Source organism: Mugil cephalus, chromosome 18 (assembly GCF_022458985.1).
Source record: "Mugil cephalus isolate CIBA_MC_2020 chromosome 18, CIBA_Mcephalus_1.1, whole genome shotgun sequence".
In the NCBI taxonomy this organism is placed as follows: Eukaryota; Metazoa; Chordata; class Actinopteri; order Mugiliformes; family Mugilidae; genus Mugil; species Mugil cephalus.
In genome coordinates this window covers 5,584,531-5,600,947 of record NC_061787.1, presented here as the reverse complement: position 1 = coordinate 5,600,947, position 16,417 = coordinate 5,584,531, and the positions used below count along the sequence as shown (strand labels likewise).

The 16,417-nt window shown below is 46.6% G+C and overlaps 1 protein-coding gene across 13 annotated transcripts in view; it reads right to left on the bottom strand.

Moving 5' to 3' along the window:
* Positions 1 to 1,395: 1,395 nt before the first annotated feature.
* Positions 1,396 to 16,417, bottom strand: part of eya1 (EYA transcriptional coactivator and phosphatase 1) — a 61,401-nt gene continuing 46,379 nt past the window's right edge. For all 13 annotated transcript variants that reach the window (XM_047568535.1, XM_047568540.1, XM_047568534.1 and 10 more), the window contains 6 exons: positions 7,952 to 8,010; positions 7,692 to 7,852; positions 7,370 to 7,484; positions 6,958 to 7,079; positions 6,236 to 6,336; positions 1,396 to 3,788 (listed from right to left, as the gene is read on the bottom strand). In XM_047568535.1, the coding sequence (XP_047424491.1) occupies positions 3,708 to 3,788; positions 6,236 to 6,336; positions 6,958 to 7,079; positions 7,370 to 7,484; positions 7,692 to 7,852; positions 7,952 to 8,010 (639 nt within the window). In that variant the 3' untranslated portion in view covers positions 1,396 to 3,707. The remainder of the gene's footprint in view (positions 3,789 to 6,235; positions 6,337 to 6,957; positions 7,080 to 7,369; positions 7,485 to 7,691; positions 7,853 to 7,951; positions 8,011 to 16,417) is intronic.

Sequence of the window (16,417 nt, the reverse complement as noted above, 5' to 3'; positions counted from 1 at the left end):
GCACCGTCAGAGGCCCCCTCCATGGAAATCTGCATGAAATCACTGTCTGGGCAAGGTCGTAAATCACCAACGGCGTTGTTTATTATTGCAGTACAGTTTTATGGAGGGCGGGCACTTTGCGGGGACGTCCCGGAGAGGAATGCCCAGCGCAGGACCTGGAAGGTAATGGCTCCTTTATTTCCACGAGGGGAGGTTGGTGGGAGTTCAGCGAAGACCGGGGCGTCTTGAGAATTACACGGTTACGGCCGAGCCCTGATTAAAGCACAGGAACCACCGTATCTAAGATCATACACATCATACCGGTGCATGATAAATCTCGCCAGAGTTCTGGTGGAGGACTGGGAGTCGGGGCAAACAAACAGACGCAGCCCGGGCTCTTATTTTTTTTTTTATTCCCTTCTGTTCTCAGCCAGAGCGGCTGGCCGACATGCATCAACACCCACTTTTTCATTCCCATAATGTCTCGTCTGGTCGCGTCTGAGTGTTCCTGCCAGGTCTCCGAGCATCGGGAAAACTTATCAAAGGGAACAGACCTCTATTCTGTGAGAGAGCAGCACTCGTCTCTTCTCCTACGGTCGGGACTTTCAGCTGTTCAGACGTGGGGAGGGGAGGGGAGGGGGAGGGAGGGGGGGGCACATTAGGGGTCAAAGTGCTGGTGCCTTCCGACGGTAGCACCCTAAATAGTTTTGCCCCGTCAGACGAGTCTGCGCCTTGCCCCCCCCCCCCCACCCCTCCACCTCTCTCTCGCCGATCGCTCCCACTTCATCTGAAAACATAATTGATCTGGATATTAAACGGTCCGTGCGGCTCTAAATACAATTCCATGCATGTTTAATACTCCAGCGTGGTTTTGGAGGCCGGACACTTTCTTCCCTGTCTGGGTTCGTGTTACATGCTGGACCGCCTTAACTGCGACCACCTCATAAAAATCAGCCTCATGAATATTTTTCTTTTTCACGTGTTATTTAAACTAACGCTGCCCTCTGCGGATTGGTAGCGGAGTGTGTGTGCATGTAAATTATGCACGTAGGCTCCTATGGACGCTGTTAGGACGGAGCGACTCCAGATACTGGGTTAGGAACTGGGTTGAGTTCAGGAGCCACGAGAAAGCGTAATGAAAATTTAGTACAGTCTCACAGGAATTATGAGGAATATGGAACCGGTCGAAAGGAAACCACAAAGCGTTTTGAAAAGTGACGTTAATCACGCTGAAAAAGTCACAAAAACGCGTTTTCATTAGCTGCAGGACGTGATCAGCATGTAGGTGTGTCCTGGTTCTGTTTGCTTCCTGGTAGGATTAGAGGCTGAAGTCACTTGGAGATGACACTGACATTAACCTGCTCACGTTAACGCACGAAATCAGAAATCATCGACAAAAAATGCCCGCGGCGCGCGTAACAGTTCACAAATCAGTTTTATTAATTTAAACACAATCAAATAATAATGTCAAAAACATCTGTACACATATTTTGCAGACACGACAATCTTTTGCGTTTTTCACAATGAGGCCCATGTACTGTAAAGTATTTCCAGTTTGCATTTATGACTGCAACATAATAAAAAAAGCGTGCTGTATGAATCTATAAAACATTTCCTCTATTTAGCTACCATTACCTTGATCTAGCAGCAATATGTAGGTACCCCGGAGCGCAGGTTGGGAGGGGACGGGGGGTGGGGTGTTGTTTTAGGGAAGATGGAAGGGGGTGGAGGGGAGGTGGGGGCAGATCTGAATCGAAACGCAAAGGCCGACAGTGATCATGTGCAAAGGAGGGAAAGAAAATCGGAGGCGCGACAAACGTCGGCCCCCGTTTTAAGAAATTCACAGTCGATAGCACATGTCCTGTACGTTCACAAACCCCTCGACGTTAGTGGCTTTTCTCTCAGCGCTAATTATGGTTTCCCCCGTCCACAGATGCAGGAGCACCACGGAGGAGGGCTTCGTGTGTATTTCGGCTACTTCAAAGTGGGACACAGAATATATTTCCAAAGTCGAAATAAAAACACTACATCATACAAAATTACGCTTGCTGTACAAGAGTTGTTATAGTGCTTGTATAAAAGATAATAAAACCTATTCAAGCCTGCTTTTATTTTATTCATTTAGTTTTTTTTTAAATGTCGGATTTTATTCAAATTTGTGGAGGCAGGAAGTCGCCTTTCGCTAAAACTCGTCAGAATTAAGTTTGAAATGTACGGGGTCAGGGCTGCAAGCTGGTGAAATGCCACAAGGACACAAGTTGTGAGCTACCTTTTTGAATAACAAAAAAAAAATAATAATAATTTCCCTTTGAAATGTGTGTCCAAAAAGGACTTATAGTAGAGGAGGCTTGTTATTCTATATAAAGATGTGACTGCAGTTTCCGGTGAGGACGAGAAACATCACAGAATCAGAAAACAGAAAAGGTCCTTGACACTTGACATCCATGCTTTTGGTCTTGACAAAACAATTTATCACAAAATCCCATTATCTACATATTTGTTTATAACTCGAAACACATCAACACGTTCAGGCGTCGCCGCACCAGCTTATGTGCGATGGGATGCCTTTTCATTTATTTATTTTTTTCTTTACTTCAATGAAAAAAAAAAAAAAAAAAAAAAAGCATTGCCACCTTTCAAGAGCATGTACCTAAATGAATATAGGAAGGAATAGTCCAGTGATTACAAACTTACACACACACAAAAAAAAAAAGATTTCCTCTGTACACGATTGTCTCAGCATTGTAAATAAAGTTTTTTGTTAATTTTCTTAAATTATTAGAAAACCCCCTTTTTTTTCTTTTTTTTTCTCTTTTTTTATCCGTCTTCCATGAACGTGTTCCTCTCGCTGCGTCGGAAATCAATAGTACTTTGTAAAAGGCACGAGTCTTTTTGTCGTGGAGGTACCTTCTCGGCGGCCGCTCACAAAGTCTCTGTTCATAAATAAAGGAGCGCAGGAGCCTCCCAGGCCCGGCGCTTAACAGAGGAGCAGTCGCTGCTTTGTGTGTCTGTCCCGCGATGGAGGTGAGACTGTAACGTATGTAAACAGATGAGGAACAGAAATGAGAGGGTGGAGGGGTGGAGGGTGGAGGGTGGGGGCGTGTGAAGAGCTGAAGGGATGGAGAAACGTCACCAGCAGTAGTCGTGGGCCCGTGATCTACTGTAGCTGAGTTTTTTTTTTTCGTGGCGAGGTGGGGGGGGCGAGGTGTGGGGGGCGAGGTGGGGGGGCGAGGCAGGCCAGGCCTTCAGTAGCTCGGCTCTCCTCCGCAGGTGTGAACCCTGATGGAGTCCCCGGCACAAACAGGAGGCCGTAAAACACTCTGACAGCTCCGGAGAGCGGCCGATTCACAGTAACCAGGGCGAGCAGCTGCAGCGCCGTAAATTCACCACTCTCTCTCTCTCTCTCCTTCGCCTCGCAGAAAAAAAAAAAAAAAAAAAAGGGTTAAGACGATGTGTGACCGTATGTCAGCACATTAACCGCGTGCTCTGCCTTCTTTTTTCTCTTCTTTTCTTCGCATGTAGTGAAAGACAGACGCCAGGCAGCACAAGGGGGTTGGAGGTGGGGCTTCTTCTTCTTCTTCTACTTCTTCTTCTTCTTCTTTTCTTTTTTTTTTTCCCAGAGGCGCGGGGTCTGTGCGGCAAGCGTGGGACGGGGCTGGAGGGCGAAGGTGAAAGGTTGCGTGGTGCGCTGAGGCGGAGCAGGGCGTCCCGACGGTGGTGGTGTAGTGCTACAAGTATTCCAGGTCTAGAGCGTGGTGGAGGGCCATGAGGTCTGAATGGCTGGAGATCCTCCAGAAGGGCATGTTGTGCTGCGGGAGGGGGGGAGGAGGGAGGGAGGGAGGGAGGGAGGGAGGGAGCGAAAGCATTGGTTTAGTCTTACAGTACAAAGCTTTACGGCATAAACAAACACGAAATTAGGCAGAAAATGACGATAATCTACAAAGAATTTTTTGTCGTTTCGGTCACAGTCGAGACTAAAAGTTCTTGAAAAGGTTGTGGTGTTGTAAGTGTCAGGTTGGTGCTGGTAACTATGATGCAGCATTTTGTTGACATCTAAACTAGGGTATTACGGTATTTTTCAAAATTCTGACGATATCACCGTATATTACGGTATTTTTACTTTTTTCATTTTTCATGCATGTTCACATTTTCTACTGAGTGAGAGAGGAATTAATGCAGTAGATTGACTAAAGATGGACTATTTTACTGTGATGATGAGTAAATGTTGTAGAATAATCGCACAGTTGTAGTAAAACAGGTTTGTGTGGCCCCGTGTTAGCACTGTTGTCTGCTTATGTGGACATTTACAGCTTGGGTTCAGAAAAACAAAGAATTAAATGTTTATTTTTTCATATTTCCTGCATATTTAAGCTGCTACGTCTTTAATGGTAATAGCAGCACGTCCGGCTACCGTAATAACAGTAGCTGGCGCGCAACATTTTTTTTCTCACATTCATAAAAAAGCTAAAACTGGCTCATCCTCTGTTACGTCGATTGCTGCGTGTCGTTCAGGGCGGTGACGTCTCTCGGAAAGCAACTGTTTTTCCCTGACACATCTGTGGATCTGTAAAGCATCGAGCTGAACCAGAAGCTGTCGTTTTAGGCTGAAGCGAACTCCCACAGCGTCTTCTGAATGAACCTCCCGCCTGCCAGTGTGTGTGTGTGTGTGTGTGTGTGTGTGTGTGTTTGGGACGGTGCGAATGAGCTGTTGTTCCCAAGCAAAGGATGAGGAAGAAACCCGAGTCGCGGAGAATGAAAGGAGCTTGTCAGGTAAGAGTCCTCGGCTCCTCAGCGCGCGGAGCCCATTACCCTCCCCTTATCAAAGGTATGGCCTCTCCCAGGCATATGTTCCGCTTAGGAGAGCCTGCACTGACCCTTAAAAAGCTCTTTGCTTTTTGTTTTGTAAATTGTCTTTGCTTTTAAGTTTAAAAGCTGGAGATGTTATCTCTGCCCTCTGTCCCAGGCGATGGTAATAACCGAAGACAGAATTGTTTCGGGGATTTTTTTTTTTTTTTTTTGTGGTGGTTGGGGGGGGGCTGAAGGAATGAGGGCCGAGAGAGAACGTTCAGTCATTTGCTTTTGTAGTTCCACGCAGTGTCACGTCTGATATGCGCCTCCTGACGGGTGAAATTGTTGTGTTATTTCACGTCCTCTCTGATGTTGACACAGAAACCTTTTACTGCGTGCCGTGTCGTGGGACTCACACCACTCAAGATCAGGGGGGGGGAAAAAAAAACACCTTATCCTTCCATCAATGTCACACTCCCAACAATTCAAGACTGAGTAAAAATATTTGCATCCTTTTCCACAATCACCCCTCAAGACCGCAGTCCCAGGGCGTGTTACAGAGCTATAGCTTTACACTTTTCATCCAGGGTAAAGATCGTCGTGACTCCCTAATCACTCTCCATCTATCCTCGCGCTTTTAGTCTTTGTTTACTGAGAAACAAGTGAAAGAAAAAAAAAGGAGCTGGAGGCTTTTCAAAGGGAAACTCCGCGCCTTCAGCCCGACACTGCGGCTCACCGTGACTGTCAGGGAACTATGCCCGCGGACCGCTGATTAATTTGCTAATGAGTGTTTTCTGCGTGCGGCTCAGATGCGGCGTTGGGTTCACACCCGAGACCTGACAGAAACGCTGAATGCACAAGAAACGGAGCAAGAGCCGACAGGCAACCGAAACGGGGCGAGTCGCATCCATACGTGACAGATGATGTTTCCCGAAAAAAGTACGAGTTGTTTTTTTTTTTACTTGAGCCATCTCGTGCTAACAGGCTCGTCGCTGCAGTAAATATTCTAATTTCTTCAACAATGATTTAAGTCTCCTTTATGCGTGTGCTCTATTTACGACGGTGCCTTCAACGTGCCTGAAAGGGCTTGTATAGCGTTACACATGCAGCATTCACGCTGCTCACAGCACCAAGGAGGAATATATAATTATGCCATCTCTCCCCTCCCCTGCCCTGTAAACCTGAGATGGCGGAGGAAGAGCGCTGATTACACACTACAGACTTTCTCCCTTGTACTTGGACGCCCTGTAAGAGGATAAACGAAGGAAAGCAAAGACTTTTGAGGAGGAGGCGGCTTGCTGGGGCGCTGAGTCCTTTCACTGGAAAGGTATGGCAGGTATGTTTTGTCTTCCGTACGCATTCACCGTGAACTCCTGACCTCGTGTATCCAAATAATCAGGAGCTCTGACGTGTTTTTTTCTTTCTTTTTTTTCTCACGAATGTTTTCTGTTGTTCTGAGGCCTCTTACCTTTTTTGAGCCTTGCTCCTCTTCCACTCCATCTCCAACAACAATGTAAACAACTTTCCTCCCGAACCTCTGAATTACTCTCTCGAAGCAGCTCTCCTTCCCTGTTGAGGAATCAAAAGAGCGGTTGTTAGCCGTTAGCGGAGCACGGCGTGGATGCAAACAGATGCACGGGCGCTTGCAAACACAAAGCTGATTCAGAGGCCACTTTAAAACACTGTGTGTGTGTGTATGATGAGGCTAGACACTAAAGGAAGGAGATACGATGAGATCATAAAAAGTAAAGACTTGACGCTTGACTGATGGGCCTGAAAATGGTGCACGGGAGAAGCCTGACGTTTATTTTGCCTTTGCTCTGGCGAAGAAGGGGGGAAGGTGGGAAGAGAAATGGGAGGAAGAGAAGGGGGTCCCGTTGCTCTGGAATGACATAAATGTGCAGAAGTGGTTTCATATGCAGAGGCCTGGAGAGGCCCAGCGCAGGCCCAGCTCCAAGAAAATAATCCCAGGCTGATTAGGACTACTCCTTCACAGGAGAACATCAACCCTCTCCGGTGACCGGTTGTACCGCGACGTCCGCGCCTCGGCCCTGTCGCTTAGGTAGCGTGTGTGCCTTGACTGCTTTCTCTCACCGGGCTAAAACAATAAGCGGCAGAAAGACCGAGCGCAAAACAAAAGGGGAACAAATCACACGTTCGGAACGAGGCGGGTTTAAAGCAGGCATTCACCTATTTTGGTTGCACTATAAATATTCTCGATGGGAAAGACGATTCCCAGGCCGTAGAGCAGGACCTTAGCCAGGGCAGGGATGAGCTGCGTGGTGGTCACCAGGATATTCACACAGTTTGACCTGCAACGGGAAGACAGAGGAGATTAGAGCGTTCTGAATCACTCCGAGGGAGGACAAAAGAAAACACAAAAGAAAAAAGCGTGTAGGAAGTGAAGACGCCGCGATGCGTCACATCTTTAAAACACGTCCTGCAATGAGGGATTGGAACACAGCTGCCGAAGAGACAAATCTTTAGCGCTGGTGCTTTTCTTTTATAGCTCGGCAGCACGCTGCTGACTTATTTACACCACATGCACGTTTATATATGTGCGGTGTGGGACTGGGTACAATTTTCCTCGCTGGAGTCCTACCTTGAGTGGATTAATGTTAGTGCTTTCAGTGCCAGTGTTAACCAGGAGTCCGTCAAGGCTTCAATTTCTGCTCGCAATTGCAACCAGGCTTCCCTTTTGGCCGGGCCCAGCAGACCTGAAACGCAGGGTAACATTGTTTGGGTTGGACCGGCCCCTTTCGAATACCACTGAAATTTCTTAAAATTTACCCTGACCAAGCGGTGTGGCATGTATGCTTTTAGAACACACACACACACACACACAAGCACGCACACACGAACATCTGCAAACTCATTCCTCCTCAACAGATCTGCGCGGAGTGGCACCGCTCGTTGGGGATTACCTCCGACGTTATTTTTGTAGGTGGTGTAGATTTCTTTTACTCGTCTGTAGCGGAAGGCCAGCTTTCTCATCCAGTCCACGCCTCCGCGCACGCCCGTGGCCAGACACAGGTTGGCACTGGTGGCCGCCGCATGGAAGCCGTCGGCGCTGAAGTTATACGTGCTAAAAAAAACAAAAGGAGAAAGGATCCGTCAGCGCGCCGGGCCGTGCTGGAGCACTTCTGAGTGACCGGTGAGTTCAAAAAGTGAAGCAGCTCTGTACCTTAGGTCCTGACCGTTGTCGTCGGAGGACACGTCATCGATGTGAACCTGGTCACATTCCTGAAACACACAATCACGCACTTTGAGACAAAGTTTTCACATATTCTTAAAGACGGTTTCTTGTTTGGGAAAGGACACAAATGGTGACTGGTCTTCAACGTTTTTCAGGCCAAGACCTCAAACTAATGGAGACATTAAGTAGGTATATTAAACTTGGTCTAATGCTATTTATAAATATCCATTATTAATATCATTTTGCATTCAGTATTTAGTTATTCAAACAATACACAGGTTCAAATATTCATTGTTTTCATTTCAAACATGTGCAACAGTAGGGTGGTGCTAACGTCTTCTGACTCCATTTATCTTTTTACTAAAATATGTTGGATTCGTGTTAATGTGTAGATAAAGAAAATTGAATTTGTGGGGGAAAATTAAAAAAAAATATATAAAAAATGTCTAATCAATCAAAAATTTTGTTGAAGACCTATGCTTTAGGTCATATTTTATCAGATTTCACATATTTATTTAGGAATATGTGCTACGTTATCTCAGTCTCCGTATTTGCCTTCTTCTTCTTATCATTAGTCTGGAAGGACTGTAACCACTAGAGCATAGGTCTGTGGAGGCACTGTAAGGGGGGGACGCAAAATCTTTGGTTGGCAAGACACTTTTTATGTAAAAAAAAAATAAAAAATCTTAAATTTCTTTAAATGCACATTAACCTGAATCAAACATATTTTAAATAAGATAATACTGTTTATAAATAGCACTAGTTTAAAGGTCCGTGGCCTGGAAAACGTTGAAGACCTCTGGTCTAAAGATGTGAACACCACAAACATAACCACTAAGGATCAATTCAGAAACTCTCTATATATAAGTATAGTGGAGGAATGCAGGCCAGATAAGGCACAATAACATAAAAGCGAAGGCACTAATGGTCTGTGCATGTGTCCGTTTGTCTGTGTGTGTCCACGTCCTAACATATGTGCACACGCCTCCTTCCCCTCGGGGCGAGCGCGCGGCTCCTCTTGGAAAGGTGGAGGGATTCTGCAGCTCCGATTCAGCGCTGATTCCACCAGCACACAGTAACACAATCCAGACTTTCTGGTAAATGTAACCTACTAGAAAAATTGAACCTGATGCTAACCGCCAATGAAATTATGACCTCTGATTGCTGCTGCGCCACACACCAACACAGCCCCGGGGCCAGTCAGCCAGTCAGCCAGCCAGCCAGCCGGCCAGCCAGCCAGCCAGCCAGCAAGCCAGCCGGCAAAAGAGCGCAAGAGAAAGCAGACGAAAAAAAACAAAAAAATCTGTTATTAGTTTTCCATTTATAGGAGCAGGCTCTAGTGCCTCCCCCTTCCTCCCCTGTCTCCGCCCCGTCAGCCAGCTCCAAATGTGAGGGAGTCCTGCCTTGGCACTCAGACCAACACATTTCACATGGGGGCAGAGAGTGGACGCGGTGGGCGAGCTGCTTTCCACCGAAACTTTAGCGTGGCTAGCGTTTTGGACAGCGGGGAGGTTGAGCAATGGCCTCGCTAAGAGCAAAAGAATTTCATTCATGCAACATTAACCTCTAAATTTGTTTCAGTCGACTCTAATCTAGTGTGAATAACATTGCGTGTGATATCTCCATGATGTAGTTTCTCTTCTAATTTCTCTGGAAAGCTGCAGGTTTTTTTTTTAATTGGACGCGCAACTGCCAAAACGGTTTGTCTCACCTGTTTAAAGTTATGCGAGAAATAATAATTTCTCATGGAAATTGAAACTCGAGGAAAGAGAATTCCTCCCGTCTCGAGTATGAAAAGTCCCTTCCAATTTTTTGGAGCTTTTTAATTAAGTTTCATCCGGCTGTTAAGACACCAAAACACAGAAAGAACTTCCTTGTTTTAAGTCAATCTAACCGAGGCCAAATGCTGACGTTATTACATTCCTCTCTAATGCTAGAGCAGGGTAAGGGTAAGGGCTTTGGACCGTAAACCTTTTTTATTTTACTGGTTCCCCTCTGAACAAATTTTTCATCTCCCTGGATTTGTGGAGAGAGGGAGGGAAGAGCGACGTGAGGAGAAACTCAAACCAGCTGTTCTTTAACAGAATTAAAATCTTGACCCCCCAACCCTAGCTCTAATGCAGCCGTTCTCCAGCCAAGCCTCTCCCAGCGAGCCCCGAGATCCAAAGAGGAAAAGACTTTGACCCCGTGACCCCCCCAACCCCCCCTCTCCCCTCCTCTCCGGGGCGCCGGTTACCCCGATAAAGGGGGCGGCGGGGTAAAGGCAAGTTGAACAGAGTCCAAAGTGACCTCACATTGAGCCAGCTCATTTCCAGATAGACAGACTACCAACGGACAACGGGGGGGGCCGCAGCCTAATCTGTTTCCAGACACCCACCAGCAGATCTTAAACGGTGGAAGAAAGCGGCAATTTGTCCCGGCTTGACAGTATCACGAAAGTTGTGGACGTTTTACGTTCGCAAGACCAGACGTATTGCGTGCACTTAATTCCTTAAGCAGCAGAGGCATGTCTGTTTGTTTAGGAGAACACAAACGGCACCCTGGGTTAAGCACCTCATAAAGCTTCCTTTCAGAGACCTCCCATTCTGGTGCAAGTGACTGGAATGCTCCCATTATCCACTAATTATCTGCAACCCGCCAACAATCGCCTCTTGCCACCTCTTCTTCTTTGGTTTCTTTGGTTCTTGGCAGTTTCACCCAAACTGATGGAGAGATTAATTAGGGACCCCCTACCTACTATATGTGAGCCTAGTGCTACTTATAAATATACATTATTATTAACATTTTGCATTCAATATTAAGCTGTTTCAAACATGTAGGGTGATCGTGCGACTGCCATAAACATATCTACATACATCATGCACCGTTAGCTTCTCTTGTGCTAATATTGCAGCGAGCAAATGGGATTTCACCTGGGGACTAAATAGGACAATTTGTGGGGGGACCTGACAAAGTGGGCGTGTAATATGCGGCCTCGTGATTGGCTCAGCAGCGATAGGGGCGGGGCCTACTGTGTACAGGAGGCTTGGATTGACAGGTGTCGGCTAGCGCTCAGTGTGAAACGGTGAATGACAGATAATGTCTTCTGCCTCTGTTGATCTCTTTATTAAAATATGTGTTTAAAGAAAAAAAAATCTGTTGAGGACCTTTTGTTTTCAGCTCTACTCATCCCAAACTGCTTGACAATAACACCTCACACTGGCAAATCCCATGTAAGGTTTCTTTCAGAGTGTGACAGCCAACGCGGATCAAACAGACACTTGAGAACAATGTTATTCAGCATGTTAATTGCGGACCTCCAGCCAAAACTGCACAATGACCCGAAACACAAAATATGTCTCAGTAATTAGGCCTAACTGCAGCCATTAGGACTGCTGCCTGATTATGAATTATTTTTCATGGGCTGGTCCAACTCCTCAAAGCTAATAAACACAGCAAACCTCAACAAACGCGAGGTCTTAAAAATACAAATGGCCAAAAAAATAGAGGGGTTTTGGTTAAATAACGTCGTTTTCTTCATTGTTTCTGCGTATTTACATAGCATTTCGATTGTGTCACGGTGGTTAATTAATAGATGGTCAGGGTTGAAACCTCCACATTGAAGTGTGTGTGTGTGTGTGTGTGTGTGTGTGTGTGCACTGGGAATAAAAAGCGAGGAGGGGTTGGGGTGGGGGGGTGGGGGGGTTGTTGTTGGAAGAATGAGCCCAACAATTACTGTTCCCAGCTGGGGTTGGCATAAACCTCTGCACTGGCTCCCTGGGAGGACTGGGAAAGCTAATAGAGGAGGTGGCTGTGGGTAATGTCGTACAGTAACCCTTACACACACTCATTAGAAGCCACTTCTGAAGGCCTCGTAAACGCCACAGAGCCATGAACGGGGCAGGTCGCAGTGGAAAGAATGGAAAGAAACAACATCGGTCGGCGCGTTTTACTATCCCATTTTGAATTTTACAAATAAACACATGGAGGCTCCGCTGTCCGTAGAGTTTTGTAGGTGGAAATATGCTCACGTGAAACCGAACGTAGGTAGAAATCCTACTTTTGCGGTTTATTCAGCGTCACTTTATGATGAAGTAGTTCGTTTCCAGTCATGCAGGAACTCATAAGCTTTAAAGTTAAAGGAACTAATCACCCAGGGATCTTTGAAAAACCATGTGAAAGACTTTTAATGTAAATTTCCGAGTCTTTGTCCTGTTGTTTTATCTTCCATGTATTTTATTTGCGTTGCTGTCTGTTCTTAATTGTTGTTCCTAGGCTGCTGTCTGGGCCACACTTCTCCTGGAAAAGAAGGATCTACCTGGTTAAATAAAGGCTAATAAACTGGAGGAATCCTAACCCTGAGCACTTGAAGTTACTGTCACTGAGTCACTGGACTGATTGAAAGACAGAATAAGACGCTGTCATTATTTTTGTTTTTCATGACGTGAGTAGCAGACTGACAGGCCTTCGCGATGGAACAGACGTCGAGAGGCGGTTTGAGAATTTCTTAGAACCGTTTGAACATCTCTTTTCCGTCCAGTCCCCCCCCCCCCCACTCCCGGTTCTCCCCTCACCAAGCAAACAGTGGTCTCTCTAAAACCTACAATCACCACTAACTCGCCCCAGATGTTCCTACTGTACTAAGGAGTGAAGACCCTCCACCAGAAGCCATCGCAATTACTCCTTACGCAAACACCGCGTTCTCTCTGTTAACTTCATCACCGCCCGTTCTTTTATTTGGCTACCGAGCCGACTTAATCTCTGCAGGAGAGAAGGAAAAAAAAAAAAAAAAAAAAAAGCACATAACTTGAAGACGGGATGCTTCGGCCTTTGCTCTCTCTCTCTCTCTCTCTCTCTCTCGCTGTCTTTCCACTGGTCTGTTGAAAAGCCTCCACTGGGGAGGAAGTTATCAGAGCCCTCTTTGTTCCCTTGGCATCTGTCATTAAGCAATCAGCGGTGACGGCCTGAGTCTTCCTGTAGCCCTGGAAAGAGCTCGGAGTGGTGACTGCGGCAGTCAGAGGCTTGGAGAAGAAAGACTGGGGGGCGACCATGCAACGCATGTTACCAAAACAGAAAGATTCATGTTAACTCCACTCGCAGACTCGGCTTTTCCTCCTCCCCCCCTCCCTCCATGAAGGTCTAGGTCACTGCCATACAATAGTGCCCACTTTCTGGATACCCTTCCTCTCTCAGGTGAGCTGTTCTGTCAGGTGGGGGGGGGGGGGTCAAAACCACAGTGTGAGCGATAACAGCCATCATCACGAAATTCCTCGTGACCCCACAGGCTAATGCCATGTGAAAAACGCTCCACCATGGTTCGCAGGTTCTCAATGCTGCCACTCTACCGGCAGAGGCTGTCACCCCCCCCACCCCCCTCGGTGGTTTGTGACCCCCAGCAACTTCCTCCTCCGTTCCCACCACAGGCACCCCTGTCTAGGTGGAGGGGAGGGAGGGGAGGGCGCAGGAGGGGGCTGTGATTATCTGGGGGTCAAACACAGGATGTGGGTAACAAAGAGAGAGTTCTTCAAAAACCCCACTTCATTCCAATCCACAATCTGTGCTTGAACAGTCGCGGAATTCAAACAGCGGTGCCAAACAAAGCACAGGTATAGAGACATCTATGCTGGTTTTACTCCCCCCCCCCCCCCCCACCCCCACCCCACACCCACCACAAAATTAAACACAATCAGGATGAGGGACTCAGAAACTACATTTAACAATTTGAGAAAGTTCTGGAGAGAAAAAGGACGCGCTCCACGGGGGGAACCTTCGAGGACGCTTGAGAAAAAAATATCAAAATCTCATTTCTGCTTCTCAGCATCTTTCCCCCCCCAGAAATAAACACAGTGAGGCTGTTTATTTCTGCCAAGCGGAGACTGCCGTTTGAACACACTTCCACCACAAACCAAAATTAAGCAGGTGCTGCGTCTCCCTTTTTTTTTTTTTTTTTTTTAAACGGGCGGACAAGAAAACTTTTCTTAAATATCGTCATTTATCACCAGCCGGTAATGTTATATTTTTTTCCGTGCAGCCTCAACCCTCATTGGTGTGTGAGTTGGCCCGTGCTGGGACGGGACGGCGGGTAGACGGTGGTGGAGGGGGGAAGACTGGCAGGGCGACTCTGCAACTGACTGAAGTCGCTCCAAAACACATCAGTGGCCCTGCCTGGAGACTTGATGGAGTTATGTCGAGGAACGAGGCAGAAGTGCTGCATCAGTGGCCAAGGACATGATGAAACACCAGCGTCAGCCTGCACGCCCCAAACGGACGGAGCCCATCTGACAAAACACACCACGCAGGAAAATAGCATCGTTTGGGCTCCAGCAAAAACTTTTATCTGGTCAGCTTAAGCGTAAGTAACTCTAGTTTAAAATTTATTAGAAAACCCGCAAAAAAAATAAACTATTAAGGGTAAAAAAAAAAAAGCTACCAGTCAAAAAATGGAACGGCTAAGTACAAGATCTGCAGCGGGACGTAAAACCAACAGAACGGCTCCGCAGTAAGAGGCTCTGGAGGACCATTTGAGCCGCCAGGAAAAAAAGGTAACTTTTCACAGCATCCCTCATTAACAGGCAGCCCCTGGGTGAGAGTGACAGAGGAGGGTTCAACCCCGCGACTCGCAGGCTGGGAGCTATAAAAAAAGCCAGTCAGCTTACAGTGTTACAGGACTCCTGCACAGGTAAGGACGTGAGCGAGGGAGTTTGTGAATACTTGAGTGTTTGTACAGTTTATATATATATATATATATATGTGTGTGTGTGTGTGTGTGTTCACGTGTTGGGAGTGCATGTGCAAAAGCGCGTGAGTCAGCGTTGCACACAGCATGGAGACGTCAGTGGGCTAATTTAAAATGTTGCCACCTTTAGAGACCTCTCCCCCCCTCCACACACCACTCCCTGCCTGCCTCCCTGCCTGCGAGTGCTTTGCCCCCATGCCCTTTATTCTCCAGACTCGGAGGGTTGTTTTCTCACCCACGGAGGAGGCGGGAGTCGGCAGTAACCTGTACCCCACTGAGAAGGGAACACGGGGCGTTCTGGGGGGGGGGGGGGGGGAGAGAGGCCCCTGGTTCCCACATATTGCTCGGTGTCAAGAGTTTGGGCAGCGCACCTATACTAAACTCACACCCAGAGCCACAGAAGAGCTGTCAGTCTTCTGAGTGAACTCAAGCCTCAGTGTGCTTCGTTATACACATCGCCTTAGACCATCAGTTAACTCCGCGTGAAGCCTCCAGCCACAGCAATAAAAACATCAGCAGAAAAATGAGCTAAATTTAAAAAAAATAAATAAAAATCTGCATATATTTGATATTTAATACAGAAAACACAATAAAAAGTTAAAAATAAATAGATACTATATAAAAATGCTTATATATTTTGCTATTTATTAACAAATTGCAACAAATATTAGTTTAATTAATGAAATATATATATATATGTATTTATGTCTGCAGATATAAGGAGCACATTTCATGGTAGAAACACACTCTCGAGGATCGATGCGAGACATTCGCAGGTTTTGGGCGCATTGAAAACCTTCCTGCCGTATTTCTGGGAGCCGACGTAAAAAAACGGTGGGTGGAAAAAGAAAAAAAAAAAAAAAAAAAGAAAAAAAAAGAGAGCGCTGATCCAGAAAAAGGTTAGAGGAAGAAGAGGGAAAGAGCAAGAGAGAGACATAAGGGTGAAACTGATCCCTGTTGACCCCTTCGGCATGCCCTCTTTCTTTTTATGACTTTCCCCTGAATCGTCACTCACCAGCTCTATCAACGGGCTCCAGCCTCCATTCATTCACACGCACGCACACACACACACACACACACACACACACACACACACAAGTGAATGGACAGAATACGCTAACACACAAGCTAAGCCTCGGCTGCAGCCTCTGTAGCCTGAGTGCAGTTTAATCCTGAAAAAAAGACTGCGATGTTAAAGATGTGATGTTTATAGATTTGTGCCGCTCAAATTTTGATAAAATTTAAAAACTGTGCTGTGCACTGCGAATGTTTTACAGGAAGCACGGCCCCTATTTAACGTCCTTGTGCAGAGGCTGGCAGAACAAGAGTGTTAAGACTTGGGCCGAGTACTCACACACCGTTAGGCCACTGCACCTGTGTTTCTGCACAGCCTCTGGGGGTCTCCCTTTATGGCTTAGACTAAATTAGATGGACCATATGCATTTCTGCACATGCTTAAATACATAACTGCTGCTGGCCGCGGTATTTATAGTCGGACTCTATTTAGCTGCATCTGAGATGGAGGACTGTAAATCAGGGGAGAGGAAACGCGACTGGTTAGGCATTGCTGAGAACTGGCACTTAACACTCAAGATTGACCCAGCTCAGTTTAAGAGGAGAGATCAATATGTCTTCAGGAGAATGTCACTCCTCCTCTGGTATGATTGTTAACGTCTACAGAGAGGTCTCTGCGCCGGACTCCCTAAAAAAACCATTGTTCCCGCGCTGCCGCAGTCTGC